Source organism: Macaca thibetana, chromosome 19 (genome assembly GCF_024542745.1).
Source record: "Macaca thibetana thibetana isolate TM-01 chromosome 19, ASM2454274v1, whole genome shotgun sequence".
Lineage (NCBI taxonomy): Eukaryota > Metazoa > Chordata > Mammalia > Primates > Cercopithecidae > Macaca > Macaca thibetana.
This window is the reverse complement of record NC_065596.1, coordinates 44,599,310-44,614,519: the sequence shown is the minus strand read 5'-3', so window position 1 is coordinate 44,614,519 and position 15,210 is coordinate 44,599,310. Positions and strand designations below refer to the sequence as shown.

Sequence of the window (15,210 nt, the reverse complement as noted above, 5' to 3'; positions counted from 1 at the left end):
AAAAGATAAATAAAAATAAACACTTTTTTTTTTTTTTTTTTTTTTTGAGACTGAGTCTTGCTCTGTCACCCAGGCTGGAGTGCAGTGGTGCGATCTCGGCTCACTGCAATCTCCACCTCCTGGGTTCAAGCTGTTCTTCTGCCTCAGCCTCCCGAGTAGCTGGGACTACAGGCACCCACCACTATGCCCGGCTAATTTTTAGTATTTTTAGTACAGACAGGGTTTCACCATGTTAGCCAGGATGGTCTCGATCTCCTGACCTCATGATCCGCCCTCCTCAGCCTCCCAAAGTGCTGGGATTACAGGTGTGACCCACCGCACCCAGCCAAAAAAAAATACATTTTCTAATTTGGCCTCAACATCTCCCCCAAGCTGCTCCTTATCCATGTCCATTTCTCAGGGACTGCCTCTGCATGTCAGAGCCTTGGGCCTGGTCTTAGACAGCTCCCGCCTTTCCCCCAACCTGTCAGTCTCACGGCTGCTCCTTCTGGCCTTGGGAGTGTCTCATTCACTGGCCTCGCCCTGCCCTCCCTAACCTCTCCCATCTGTGCCCTGTCCTGGACTCTTTCCCTGGCTTGGGGCTTCCACCGTTACCCGCTCCAACCTATCCTTTTTCATACAGTAACTTTCTGACACTCATATCTGACCCTGTCCTCCCCTGCTCAAAGCCCTTCTGTGGCTCCCCAGTGCCCTCAGAACAGAGTCCAAACTCCTTAGCCTGGCATTCAGGGCCTTTTATCCCTCATGCCACAGCAGTCACAGGCTGGGACAGGAGTTTTCTGAACACAGACACCCACACATCACATCTCCCAAGCTCAAGAAGCCCACCTTTCCTCACTCCTGCCTTATACCCATTCCTGTATGACCAAGGCCCACGATTAGACTCCCCTCTGTCAACACTTCACCTGTTTGGTCTTTGCAAGGTTCCACGACTGGGCGGGGGAGGGGGGGCCCAGCCGGGCACCCCACCCCCACTCCAGCTAGGGCTCAGGTCTCCAACAACAGAACCAGAGCCACTCAACAGCGCTGGAACCCATTCAGTGGGGCCTGGGGCCCCTCATCCCAAGCCAGGAGGGCTTTTGGGGAGGGGCGCAGCCCCTGGCAGACTGACAGTGTGGCCTGGGGATTTGGGGGTGCCAAGGAAGCAGGGGCCAACCTCGTAGGAGGAGGCACGAGTGCGGTTCTCTTTTCCCCACTGGGGGGCCTGCTGTGTCGGCGGCCAGGCGGGAGGCCTGGGCGGCAGAGCCAGTGGCGCAGGGGCCTGGGCAGGGCGGTGTCTGGCAGCGGGGGCACCATGGCTACCATCCAGTCAGAGACCGACTGCTACGACATCATCGAGGTCTTGGGCAAGGGGACCTTCGGGGAGGTAGCCAAGGGCTGGCGGCGGAGCACGGGCGAGATGGTGGCCATCAAGATCCTCAAGAACGATGCCTACCGCAACCGCATCATCAAGAATGAGCTGAAGCTGCTGCACTGCATGCGAGGCCTGGACCCTGAGGAGGCCCACGTCATCCGCTTCCTCGAGTTCTTCCACGACGCCCTCAAGTTCTACCTGGTCTTCGAGCTGCTGGAGCAAAACCTTTTTGAGTTCCAGAAGGAGAACAACTTCGCGCCCCTCCCTGCCCGCCACATCCGTACAGTCACCCTGCAGGTGCTCAGAGCCCTGGCCCGGCTCAAGGAGCTGGCAATCATCCACGCTGATCTCAAGCCTGAGAATATCATGCTGGTGGACCAGACCCGCTGCCCCTTCAGGGTCAAGGTGAGTAGGGGCCGTCTAGGGTGGCTGTGTCCCTAGTTCCTTGTCTTTTTCTCAGCTTCTTCCAGCTCTGGATGGGGTGTGTGTGTGTGTGTGTGTGTGTGTGTGTGTGTGTGTGTGTGACGGACTTTCATTCTGTTGCCCAGGCTTGAGTGCAGTGGCACAATCTCAGCTCACTGCAACCTCTGCCTCCTGGGTTCAAATGGGTTCAAGTGATTCTCCTGCCTCAGCCTCCCGAGTAACTGGGATTACAGGGATGCGCCACCAGGCTGCCCAGCTAATTTTTTTTGTACTTATTGGAGATGGGGTTTCACCATGCTGGCCAGGCTGGTCTCGAACTCCTGACCTCAAATGATCCACCCACCTCGGCCTCCAAAAGTGCTGGGATTACAGGCGTGAGCCACTGTGCCCAGCCTACTTTTTAAAAATTTAAGATATTTATTTATTTAGTTTCAGAGACAAGGTCTTGCTCTGTTGCCCAGGCTGGAGTGCAGTGGTACAATCATAGCTCACTGCAGCCTTAAACTCCTGAGCTCAAGCGATCCTCCCACTTCAGCCTTCCAATTAGCTGGGACTATAAGCACACACCACTGTGCCTGGCAAATTAAATTTTTTTTTTTTTTTTTTTTTTTTTTTGTAGAAACGAGGCCTTGCTATGTTGTCCAGGCTGGTCTTGAACTCCTGGGCTCAAGCAATCCTCCTGCCTCAGCTTCCCAAAGCACTGAGATTACAGGCAGGAGGCACTGTGCCCAGTCTCTTCAGACACTAAGATTTCTCTTGTCTACCTCTGGGGCCTGAGGTCTTCCCAAGGCCCTGTCCGTAACGGCTCTGCTCTGCCTTGCTCCTGGCCCCCAAATCCTCCCCATCTTCTTGTCCCATTTCTGATGTCTTCTCTGTCCCAGACCTGAGGTCTCCCCTGTTCCCTTCCAGGCCCTGAGGTCTCCCTGTCCTGCTCCATTCTCAGCTCAGCTTCTCTGGCCTGGTCCTGTCCTTGTGGGGCTGACATTCTAGTGGGAGACAGAGGGTCACCAAGATAAATAAGTGAAATATGATAAGCAAGTGAGAAGCAGGGAGGAAGTGGATGCTGGGTGTTCATAGAGATGGGTGGTGCTGAGTGAGCTTTTAGACATGGTGGTCAGCTAGGCCTCACTGAGAAGGTAACTTTGAGGGAAATCCTGAAGGAGGGAGAAAGCTGTGTAGCCATCTGGAGAGAGAGCATCCAGGCAGAGGGAACAGCCAGTGCAAAGGCCCTGAGGTAGGAGTCTGTTCTCATGCTACTATAAAGAACTACCTGTAGGCTGGGCACAGTGGCTCACACCTATAATTCCAGCACTTTGGGAGGCCAAGGTGGGTGGATCACTTGAGGTCAGGGGTTCGAGACCAGCCTGGCTAACATGGTGAAACCCCATCTTTACTAACAATACAAAAATTAGTTGGGCATGGTGGCACACGTCTGTAGTCCCAGCTACTCGGGAGGCTGAGACAGGAGAATCACTTGAACACAGAGGTGGAGGTTGCAGTGAGCCAAGATGGTGCCACTGCCCTCTAGCCTGGGCAACAGAGTGAGACTCCATCTCAAAAGCAAACCAACCAACAAACAAACAAACTACCTGAGACTGGGTAATTTATAAATAAAGAAAAGGTTTAATTGACTCACAGTTCCTCATGGCTAGAGAGGACTCAGGAAACTTACAATCATGGTGGAAGGTGAAGGGGAAGCAAGGCATGTCTTACATGGTGGCAGGAGAGAGAGCGTGCAGGAGAAGCTGCCACTTTTAAACCATCAGATCTCATGAGAACTCACTATCATGAGAACAGCATAGGGGAAACTGCCTTCAGGACCCAATCACCTCCCACCAGGTTCCTTCGGTGACATTTAGAGATGAGGTTTGGGCAGGGACACAGAGCCAAACCATATCAAGGAGTGTGCCAATTGTATGCATTTGAAGAACACCGGGGAGGCCTGTGTGGCTGAAGCAGAATGAATGAGGTGAAGAGGGAAAAAATGAGTCCAAGGAGGTGATGGGGCCAGGCATGCAGGGCCTTGTTGGTGGACTTTGGTTTTATTCCGAGGAAGATGGAGCCACAGGAGGAATCTAAGCAGAGGAGGATTCGGTCTGACTCAGAGAAACAAGCCTAAGCCTTGTTTCTCTGGCTGCATAAGGGGAGCAGACAGGGGTGGGTTGGGCAGGAGCAGGAAGGCAGAGGGGTGACTGTGCTAGTCCAGGTGGGAGACGTGGTGATTGGGACCAGAGTCAGGGCAGTGGGAGCAGGAGACTTGGGTGGATTCTGGGTAGATTTTGGAGCTAGAGACAAGAGGATTTGTTGATAGATCTTACATGAAGGGTGACAGCGAGAGAGGAGTAGAGGGGGACAAAAGCCTGTTGGTCGAGCAACTGGAAGCATGTGTATTACTCATCATGGTCAGTTTGTCGATGAATAAACATTTACTGAATGCCTGCTTTGGGTCTGGCCTTGTGCTGGACACACAGAGGCGTCTCCTCCGTACTGTCACAGGCCCCTGGCGCTGACCCCTCTGTCCGCTTTTTTTTTTTTTTTTTTTTGAGACAGGGTCTGGCTCTTTCGCCCAGGCTGCAGTGCCATGGCACCTTCTCGGCTCACTGCAACCTCCGCCTCCTGGGCTCAAGTGATCCTCCTGCTCCAGCCTCCCGAGGAGCTGGGACTACAGGCATGCACAACCATGCCTAGCTAATTTTTGTATTTTTTTTTTCTTTTTTGAGATGGAGTCTTGCTCTTGCTCTTGTCACCCAGGCTAGAGTGCAATGGCATGATCTTGGCCCACTGCCTCTGCCTCCCAGGTTCAAGTGATCCTCCTGCCCCAGCCTCCCGAGGAGCTGGGACTACAGGCATGCACAACCATGCCTAGCTAATTTTTGTATTTTTTTTTTCTTTTTTGAGATGGAGTCTTGCTCTTGCTCTTGTCACCCAGGCTAGAGTGCAATGGCATGATCTTGGCCCACTGCCTCTGCCTCCCAGGTTCAAGTGATTCTCCTGCCTCAGCCTCCTGAGTAGCTGGGATTACAGGTGCCCGCCACCCATACCCAGCTAACATTTTTTTTTTTTTTTTGAGACGGAGTTCCACTCTTGTTACCCAGGGGGGAGTGCAGTGGCACAATCTCAGCTCACTGCAACCTCCGCCTCCCACATTCAAGCAATTCTCCTGCCTCAGCCTCCCGAGTAGCTGAGATTACAGGCATCTGCCACCACACCTGGCTAATTTTTGTATTTTTAGTAGAGACGGGGTTTTACTATGTTGGTCAGGCTGGTCTCGAACTCCTGACCTCAGGTGATCCACCCACCTCAGCCTCCCAAAGTGCTGGGATTACAGGCGTGACCACCGCGCCTGGCCAACTTTTGTATTTTTTGGTAGAAATGGGATTTCATCATGTTGCCCAGGCTGGTCTCAAAGTCCTGAGCTCAAGCAATCTGCCCACCTTGGCCTCCCAAAGTGCTAGAATTACAAGTGTGCGCCACCACGCCCAGTCCTCTGTCTGCTTTTGAGTTTGATACTGTCTGGATGGGTCTGAACCAGGGGCACCCTGAGGGCAAGGCTGGGGCTGACTTAGTCATCACTGTGTCCCTGACATCTCCCAGCACTGCAGTCATGGAGCCAGTGCTAAATGAATGCTTGCCAGAGATACAGAGACACAGAGACAGAAAAAGGTGGATTATTCTGCCCCAAGAGGTGGAAGGACAGAGACCCAGGGAAGCAGGGACTTCTACAAACACAGCAGGGGACAGACAGGACAGATCCACAGCACCTGACCAGCATTATCACCCCCACTGTCTCTGTGGAATGAATGAATGAATGAATGAATGAATGAATGAATGAATTCCATAAATATGGATTAAGTACCCACGGTCACTTAGCCTCTTGGGTACTGACACCCTGGCACTCTGGGATCAGAACTGCAATTAATAACCATTTCATGATACTGCTTTCTGCAAGTAAAAGGTGAGAGATGGCTGGGCGGTGGCTCATGCCTGTAATCCCAACACTTGTGGGAGGCCGAGGCGGGTGGATCACCTGAGGTCAGGAGTTCAAGACCAGCCTGACCAATATGGTGAAACCTCGTCTCTGCTAAAAGTATAAAAATTAGCCGGGCGTGGCGGCGGGTGCCTGTAGTCCCAGCTACTCCAGAGGCTGAGGCAGGAGAATCACTTGAACCTGGGAGGCGGAGGTTGCAGTGAGCCGAGGATACGCCACTGCACTCCAGCCTGGGCGACAGAGGAAGTCCCTCTGTCTCAGAAAAAAAAAAAAAGAAAATTAGCCAGGCATGGTGGCACATACCCTGGAATCCCAGTTAATTGGGGGGCAGAGGCAGGAGACTCACTTGAACATGGGAGGCAGAGGTTTTGCAGTGAGCTGAGATCACGCCACTGCACTCCAGCCTGGGCGACAGAGCTCAACTCTGTCTCACCAAAAAAAAAAAAAAAAAAAAAAGTGAGAAATGGCTGAATGAAAGGCAGAAAAACTCAGAGAAGGAAACTGAGGCTGGCCAGGTGTGGTGGCCTGAGCCTGTAATCCCAGCACTTTGGGAGGCTAGGGCGGGTGGATCAACTGAGGTCAGAAGTTCAAGATTAGCCTGTCCAACATGGTGAAATCCCATCTCTACTAAAAATACAAAAATTAGCCAGGTGTGGTGGGGTGCACCTGTAATCCCAGCTACTTGGGAGGCTGATGCAGGACAATCGCTTGAACCCGGGTGGGGGTGGAGGTTGCAGTGAGCCGAGATCACGCCAATGCACTCCAGCTTGGACAAAAGAGTGAAACCATCTGAAAAAGAAAAAGAAACTTAGGCCAAGAGAGAGTCACGGAGATTCAGAGTGAAAATGGCAGACAGCTCCACCAGAGGCATGGGGAGATACAAAGGCTTTGGGCGATTCGCGATGTTGGTTCTGCAGCTGTTGGTCAAAGCACCTGTCATGTGCCAAAGGCCTGTGACAGGTGTGAACAGTGCCTGATGAGGAAGACAGAAGAGGACCTGGACTTCAGGGAGGTGTCTTCCTAGTGGACGACACAGAGACAGAGATGGAAAGAGAGAGAGACACTGAGAGACAAGAGACAGGCAAGTGATGGAGAGGTAGATGCAAAGAAAGAACAAGAGAGGTACAAATGGCCAGGCACAGTGGCTCATGCCTGGAATCTCAGGACTTTGGGAGGCCGAGGTGGGAGGATTGCTGGAGCCTAGGAGTTCAAGACCAGCCTGGGTAACATGGTGAAAACCCATCTCTACTGAAAATACAAAAATTAGCCGGGCATGGTGGCATGTGCCTGTAGTCCCAGCCACTTGGGAGGCTGAGGCAGGAGAATCGCTTGAACCTGGAAGGTGGAGGTTGCCTTGAGCCGAGATCGCACGACTGTACTTCAGCCTGGGTGACATGGTGAGCCACTGTCTCAGAAGAGAGACAGAGAGATACAAACAAGAGATGGAAATAGAATGAAGGATTACAAAGCCCATTCATTCATTCATTCATTCACTCATTATTTACTGAGCCCCTGCTGTGTGCCAGGTACTGTTCTAGGCATCTAGGGATACGGTATTGAACAAAGTGGATATAATCTTTGCCCTCGTGGGACTGACATCCTAGCTGGGGAGAGAAATGCTGAACTTGATAAGGAAGTAGACTAGGGCCAGGTGCGGGGCCTCATGCCTATAATCCCAGCATGTTGGGAGGCTGAGGCAGGAGGATCACTTGAGCCCAGGAGCTTAAGACCATCCTGGGCAACATAGTGAGACCCATCTCTATCTCTACAAAAAGTTAAAAAATTAGCTGGGTATGGTGGTGTGTGCCTGCGGTCCCAGCTACTCAGGAGTCTGAGGTGGGAGGATCTCACGAGCCCTGGAGTTCGCAGCAGCAGTGAGCTATGATGGAGTCACTGCACTCCAGCCTGGGTGATAAAGCAAGACCCTGTCTCTAAAAAGGAAAAAAAGGGCTGGGTGCAGTGTCTCACGCCTGTAATCCCAACACTCTGGGAGGCCGAGGCAGGCAGATCACCTGAGTCAGGAGTTTGAGACCAGCCTGTCTAACATGGTGAAACCCCGCCCATCTCTACCAAAAATGCAAAAGATTAGTGCTTGTAATTCCAGTGACTCGGAGGCTGAGGCAGGAGAATCGCTTGAACCCAGTAGGTGGAGGTTGCAGTGAGCCAAGATCACACCACTGCTCTCCAGCCTGGCCGACAGAGCGAGACTCCATCACAAAAAATAAATAATTAAAAATAAAATTAAGGCCGGGCGCGGTGGCTCAAGCCTGTAATCCCAGTACTTTGGGAGGCCGAGACGGGTGGATCACTAGGTCAGAAGATCGAGACCATCCTGGCTAACACGGTGAAACCCCGTCTCTACTAAAAAATACAAAAAACTAGCCGGGTGAGGTGGCGGGCGCCTGTAGTCCCAGCTACTCAGGAGGCTGAGGCAGGAGAATGGCCCGAACCCGGGAGGCGGAGCTTGCAGTGAGCTGAGATCCGGCCACTGCACTCCAGCCTGGGCGACAGAGCGAGACTCCGTCTCAAAAAAAAATAAAAAATAAAAAATAAAATAAAATAAAATAAAATTAAAATAAAAAATTAAAAGATATAGTGTGTGAAATGGCATTAAGAGCGATGGTGGGGCTGGGTGCGGTGGCTCACGACTGTAATCCCAGCACTTTGGGAGGCCGAGGCGAGTGGATCACCTGCGGTCAGGAGTTTGAGACCAACCTGGCCATCATGGCGAAACCCCGTGTCTACTAAAAATGTAAAAATTAGCTGAGCGTGGTGGCAAGCGCATGTAATCCCAGCTACTTGGGAGGCTGAGGCAGGAGAATCACTTGAACCTGGGAGGCGGAGGTTGCGGTGAGCCAAGATTGCACCATTGCATTCCAGCCTGGGCGATGAGCAAAACTCTGTCTCAAAAATCTTCATCTCAAAAAAAAAAAAAAAAAAAAAAAAAAAAAGATAAAAGGAAAAACAGGGGCCTGGCAGAGGGATAGGAAGGGTGGGGGCTGATGCTTTAACAGAATGATTAGGGGAAGCCTCACTGAGAAGGTGATCATTTTTTTTTATCCTCCCTTTCTGCTTTTGATAGAAACGTGACATTTGAGTAAAGACCTGAAGGAGGTGAGGCAGGGAGCCCTGTGCTCATGCAGGGAAGAGCATTTCAGACAGAAGTAACAGCCACTGCAAAACCCTGAGCTGGGAATGTCTGATTTATTCAAGGAATAGTGAGGAGGCCCTTGTGGCTGGAGGAGGGTGAGTGACGGGGAGAGTGGGAGATGTGGCAGAGAGGTGACAGAGCAGACGTTGGAGACCTGTGGGCCACGGTGAGGACCTTGGCTTTTGTCACAGGATGTGACTGTGAGCAGGGGAGGACCCAATCTATCCCAGGCGACCACAGGATCCCCCTGGATGTTTGTGAGAGACAGACTAGGGGGCAGAGGAGAGGAGCAGGGAGACCAGCGAGGAGGCCCCTGTGTCAGTCTAGGTTGGAGAGGATGTGGGATAGGACCAGGGTGGGGGCTGTGGATGGCATGCGGAGCGAGCAGATTCTAGATCTGTTGGCTGATGGACAAGGTGTGGGGTACAAGAGGAAGAGTAGGGTCCTAATCCTCCTATGCATAGTTCTAGTGGAGAGAAACAGAGTCAGTCACTTGAACCAGACACAAAGACTGGAAGAGACAGAGATAGCGACTTAAGAACTATGACCACAGCTGAGTGAGGTGGCTCATGCCTGTAATTCCAGCTAGGGAGGCTGAGGCGGGTGGATCATCTGAGGTCAGGAGTTCGAGACCAGTCTGGCCAACATGGTGAAACCCCGTCTCTACTAAAAATACAAAAATTAGCAGGGCATGGTGGTGTGCACCTGTAGACCCAGCTACTGGGAGGCTGAGGCAGGAGAATCACTTGAACCCAGGAGGTAGAGGTTGCAGTGAGCCTACATTGTGCCACTATACTCCAACCTGGGCAACAGAGTGGCACTTGGTCTCAAAAAACAAACAAACAAACAAACAAACAAACAAAAAACAACGACAAAGGCTGGGCGCAGTGGCTCACGCCTGTAGTCCCAGCACTTTGGGAGTTCAAGGCGTGTGGGTCACCTGAGGTCGGGAGTTCGAGACCAGCCTCGCCAACATAGTGAAATCCCAACTCTACTAAAAATACAAAAAATTAGCCAGGCGTGGGGGCGGGCGCCTGTAATCCCAGCTACTCAGGAGACTGAGGCATGAGAATCGCTTGAACCGGGGAAGTGGAGGTTGCAGTGTGCCGAGATAGTGCCATTGCGCTCCAGACTGGGCAACAAGAGCCAGACTCTGTCTCAAACAAACAAAAACCAACAAAGCGGCTAAAGAGTCACAGACCCAGAGACGGCCAGAGTCAAATAGCAGATGCAGGAATATGCCAGGTGAGAGATGCCGGGGGTGGCCCGGCTGGGCTGTCCCTGCACTTGACCTGCCCACTCGCCCTCTTCTCCACCCGACAGGTGATTGACTTCGGCTCTGCCAGCATTTTCAGCGAGGTGCGCTACGTGAAGGAGCCATACATCCAGTCGCGCTTCTACCGGGCCCCCGAGATCCTGCTGGGGCTGCCCTTCTGCGAGAAGGTGGACGTGTGGTCCCTGGGCTGTGTCATGGCTGAGCTGCACCTGGGCTGGCCCCTCTACCCCGGCAACAACGAGTACGACCAGGTGCGCTACATCTGCGAAACCCAGGGCCTCCCCAAGCCGCACCTGCTGCACGCCGCCCGCAAGGCCCACCACTTCTTTAAGCGCAACCCCCACCCTGACGCCGCCAACCCCTGGCAGCTCAAGTCCTCGGCTGACTACCTGGCCGAGACGAAGGTAAGGGAGAAGTTGGGTGAGGGCAGTCAGTGTGGGGGCTGTTACATGAAAAAAAATCTAGGATGGGCGACGTGGCTCACACCTGTAATTCTAGCACTTTGGGAGGCTGTGGTGGGAGGACCCCTTGAGCCCAGGGGTTTGAGACTAGCCTAGGGAACATAGTGAGACCTCCTCTTTATAAAACGTGGAAAAAAAAAATTAGCTGGGCGTGGTGGTATGGGCATATTGTCCCAGATACATGGGAGGCTGAGGCAGAATTCCTTGAGCCTGGGAGATCCAGGCTACAGTGAGCTGTGGTCATGCCACTGCACTTGAGCCTGGGTGATAGAGCAAGACCCTGTTTCAAAAAGAAAAATAAAAGAAAAATCTATCAGACCAGAAGAATGGAGTGAATAAAAAACAAAATAAAAGAAATTTTTTCTTCTTTTTTTTTTTTTTTTTTTTGAGAGGGAGTCTCGATCTGTTGCCCAGGCTGGAGTGCAGTGGCGTAGTCTCGGCTAACTGCAACCTCTGCCTCCCGGGTTTAAGGGATTCTTCTGCCTGAGCTTCCCGAGTAGCTGGGACTACAGGCACTCGCCATCACACCTGGCTAATTTTTTGTATTTTTAGTAGAGATGGGGTTTTACCATGTTGGCCAGGCTGGTCTCAAATACCTGACCTCATGATCCACCCGCCTCGGCCTCCCAAAGCGGTGGGATTACAGGCATGAGCCACTGCGCCCAGCCAAAAAAATATTTTTTTAATATTTGAAAAAAATTATTTCTGGGCTGAATCTCAGTGAGAACTGGAGCTTGGGGGTCAGCCTAGGGCATTTTCACAGCAAGAAAGAGCTGGGTGAGATCAAATGTGGGACTCAGCTGCTGCAGCAAGATAGATCTGGGGGAGACACTGCAGGGAGAATTGGATGTTTGGAAGTCAGATGTGAAGGCTGCTCTAGCAAGAGGGATCTGGGTCATACTACAAGTGTGACAGGAAGATTGGGGCGGCTTCTCTGCCAGCTTCAGCTCTGGGGTCAGCAACTTGTGTGGCAAGAGGGATGAGACCACGGAGAAAAAATGAGGACTGAGACTGGCTGTGAGAATTGCAAAAGAGGCCAGGTGCAATGGCTTATACCTGCAGTCTGAGCACTTTGGTGGGGCCAAGGCAGGAGAATCGCTTGAAGCCATTCTGGGTGACATAGCAAGACTGCGTCTCTAGAAAAAAAATTTTTTTAATTTAGCCAGGCATGGTGGCACACACCTGTAGTTCCAAGCTACTTGGGAGGCTGAGGTGGGAAGATCACTTGAACCCGGGAGTTGGTGGTTGCAGTGAGCTGTGATTGCACCACTACACTCCAGTCTGGGTGACAGAGCAAGATCCTGTTTAAAAAAAAAGGATCTGAGGCCAGGCGCAGTGGCTCACACCTATAATAATCCCAGCATTTTGGGAGGCCAAGGCGGGTGGATCACCTGAGGTTAGGAGTCTGAGACCAGCCTGGCCAACATGGTGAAACTCTGTCTCTACTAAAAATACAAAAATTAGCTGGGCATCATGGTGGACACCTGTAATTCCAGCTGCTTGGGAGGCTGAGGCAGGAGAATCGCTTGAAGTTGGGAGGCAGAGGTTGCAGTGAGCCGAGATTGTGCCATTGCACTCCAGCCTGGATGACAAGAGTGAAAATCTGTCTCAAAAAAAAAAAAAAAAAAAAATTTCTGAGTGAGACCTCAGGTGAGTCTAGAGGTTTGGGGCAGCAGCCAGTCTGCTACCTCTACGGCTTTACCCCTCCAATCTGTGCAGCAAGAGCCTGGGACTAGGAGTTTGAGGTCACAAGTCCTGATTTCACAGCAAGAAGGGTCTGGATGGGACCACAGGTGAGACTAAAAGTTGATGGCAGTTCCATAGCAGGGAACTAGTTCCATAAACTAGTGTAGCAAGAAGGGTCTGGGTTCCACCACCAGGAGGCCTGGGATCAAGCGTGGAGCTGTGGCAGTAAGAGGGACCTGGATTTGATTCCAGGGAGGACTAGAGATTCCGGGCAGCCCCTCTGCTAGCTGCTGGTAGGGGCTGCACCCATGGTGCTGGGGTGGACTGGAGGTCTGGGGCAAGGGGTGGAACTTGGACCAGTGAAAGCTTTGGGTTAGATTAGAGGGGCTTGGGTGTGACGGATCCAGGGTGGCCCTCCTAGCAGCCAGAGAGCTCCAAGACAGATCATGGGCAGACCTGGAAGTTGGGGCTACATGTGGGTGCCACAGCAGGAGTGCTCAGGGCCCTAGCCCTGCACAAGGGTCAACCTTGCTCCCTTCTCCATGCCCCGCCAGGTGCGCCCACTGGAGCGCCGCAAGTATATGCTTAAGTCCTTGGACCAGATTGAGACAGTGAATGGTGGCAGTGTGGCCAGTCGGCTGACCTTCCCCGACCGGGAGGCACTGGCAGAGCACGCCGACCTCAAGAGCATGGTGGAGCTGATCAAACGCATGCTGACCTGGGAATCACATGAACGCATCAGCCCCAGTGCTGCCCTGCGCCACCCCTTCGTGTCCATGCAGCAGCTGCGCAATGCCCACGAGACCACCCACTACTACCAGCTCTCGCTGCGCAGCTACCGCCTCTCGCTGCAGGTGGAGGGCAAGCCCCCCGCGCCTGTCGTGGCTGCAGAAGATGGGACCCCCTACTACCGTCTGGCTGAGGAGAAGGAGGCTGCGGGCATGGGCAGTGTGGCCAGCAGCAGCCCCTTCTTCCGAGAGGAGAAGGCACCAGGTATGCAAAGAGCCATCGACCAGCTGGACGACCTGAGTCTGCAGGAGGCTGGGCATGGGCTGTGGGGTGAGACCTGCACCGATGTGGTCTCCGACATGATGGCCCCCCTCAAGGCAGCCATCACTGGCCGCCACATGCCCGACTCAGGCCCCGAGCCCATCCTGGCCTTCTATAGCAGCCGCCTGGCAGGCCGCCACAAGGCCCGCAAGCCACCTGCGGGTTCCAAATCCGACTCCAACTTCAGCAACCTCATCCGGCTGAGCCAGGTCTCGCCTGAGGATGACAGGCCCTGCCGGGGCAGCAGCTGGGAGGAAGGAGAGCATCTCGGGGCCTCTGCTGAGCCACCGGCCATCCTGCAGCGAGATGGGGATGGGCCCAACATTGACAACATGACCATGGAGGCTGAGGTGAGCCTGGTGCATTTAGGATACGATTAGGGTGTGAGGAGGCTCAGCACACACTCACCCACCTTAGGATAAGATTAGGATGTGAAGAGGCTCAGCACACTCAACCCACATGCAGGATATGATTAGGGTGTGAAGAGGCTCAGCACACACTCACCCATGCTCAGGTTACGATTGGGGTGTGAGGAGGCTCAGTACACACTTACCCATGTTCAGGATATGATTAGGGTGTGAGGAGGCTCAGTACACACCTAATACCGCCAAGATATGGTAAGGCTCAGCACATACTCAGCTATTTCCAGGCTGTGACAAAAACTCAGGGCACAGTAATCTACTTATAAGAAGTGATAAAGAGCCTGGGCAACATAGTGAGATCCCGTCTGTACCAAAGAATTAGAAATATTAGCTGGTTTTGGTGGCATGCATCTGTAGTCCCAGCTACTCAGGAGGCTGAGGTGGGAGGATCACTTGAGCCAGGGAGGTCGAGGCTGCAGTGAGCTGTCATTGCATCACTGCAAAGAGGCGATAAAGGCCTAGCACTGGTAAGACCCTAGCACGTGCTCACCCTCATCAGGAGGAGCTGACAGAGGCTCAGCAGACACTAACACACTAACACTGCTTGGCTGATGCCCCTCTCCTCTTCCCCCACAGAGGCCAGACCCTGAGCTCTTCGACCCCAGCAGCTGTCCCGGAGAATGGCTGAGTGAGCCAGACTGGACCCTGGAGGGCGTCAGGGGCCCACGGGCTCAGGGGCTCCCACCCCGCCGCTCCCACCAGCATGGTCCGCCCCGGGGGGCCACCAGTTTCCTCCAGCATGTCACCGGGCACCACTGATGGTGATTCCACCCCTGCCCATCACTGAGGGCTGCGCTAGCTGAGCTGGCATCCCCTCCCAACCTGAACTGCTCCTCAGAGCCATCTCCCGAACCCACAAATTATTCTTACAGAAAGATAGTTATCTGGAAATTCCCATTCCCCGTCTGCGGTGCGGTGCGTGCCTGCACACTTCTCTTAAACACAGCAGAGCTTTGGAGTCTGGCCCATGCTCCTTGGCCAGAGAGACAGCAGGAAGGGGGGGCTGCACCCCGCTGGCCCTGCGACTGCCCTCGGCCCTGCTGCCTCTGTCTGTTTCAATATAGAACTGTTCAGCAGTCCTGCTTCAAGCCTGCTCTCACTGCCTGGGGCTTGGACTGGCCCTGGGGGGAATGGGGGCTCCAGGCTGGCACCCAGTGACTCGCTCTGCGATGCTGGGCCCAGTTGACCACTGGCTTAGGCTGGAGCCTGGGCTGCTGTCACACTACGAGGGAAAAGCTGTGCTTGGTTGACTAACCCATGTCCTAAATATGCTATGTACTTGGCACATTGGGAATCCACCCTCGGAACATGCATGTGTTCAGTATGTGTTAATCAAGTTTGCCGGACACTGGGGTCTCCTTATCTGTTGACCTGTCCTTCCTACATGTTTATGGGGTTG

General features: G+C 53.2%; 1 protein-coding gene across 1 annotated transcript; it reads left to right on the top strand.

Annotated features, from left to right (window-relative positions):
- Positions 1–981: 981 nt before the first annotated feature.
- HIPK4 (homeodomain interacting protein kinase 4) lies at positions 982–14,887 on the top strand. The gene is made up of 4 exons (XM_050769015.1): positions 982–1,759; positions 10,240–10,596; positions 12,894–13,739; positions 14,388–14,887. The coding sequence occupies exons 1-4, from the start codon at positions 1,295–1,297 to the stop codon at positions 14,568–14,570; spliced, it is 1,851 nt and encodes a 616-aa protein (XP_050624972.1). The 5' UTR covers positions 982–1,294; the 3' UTR covers positions 14,571–14,887.
- Positions 14,888–15,210: the final 323 nt, after the last annotated feature.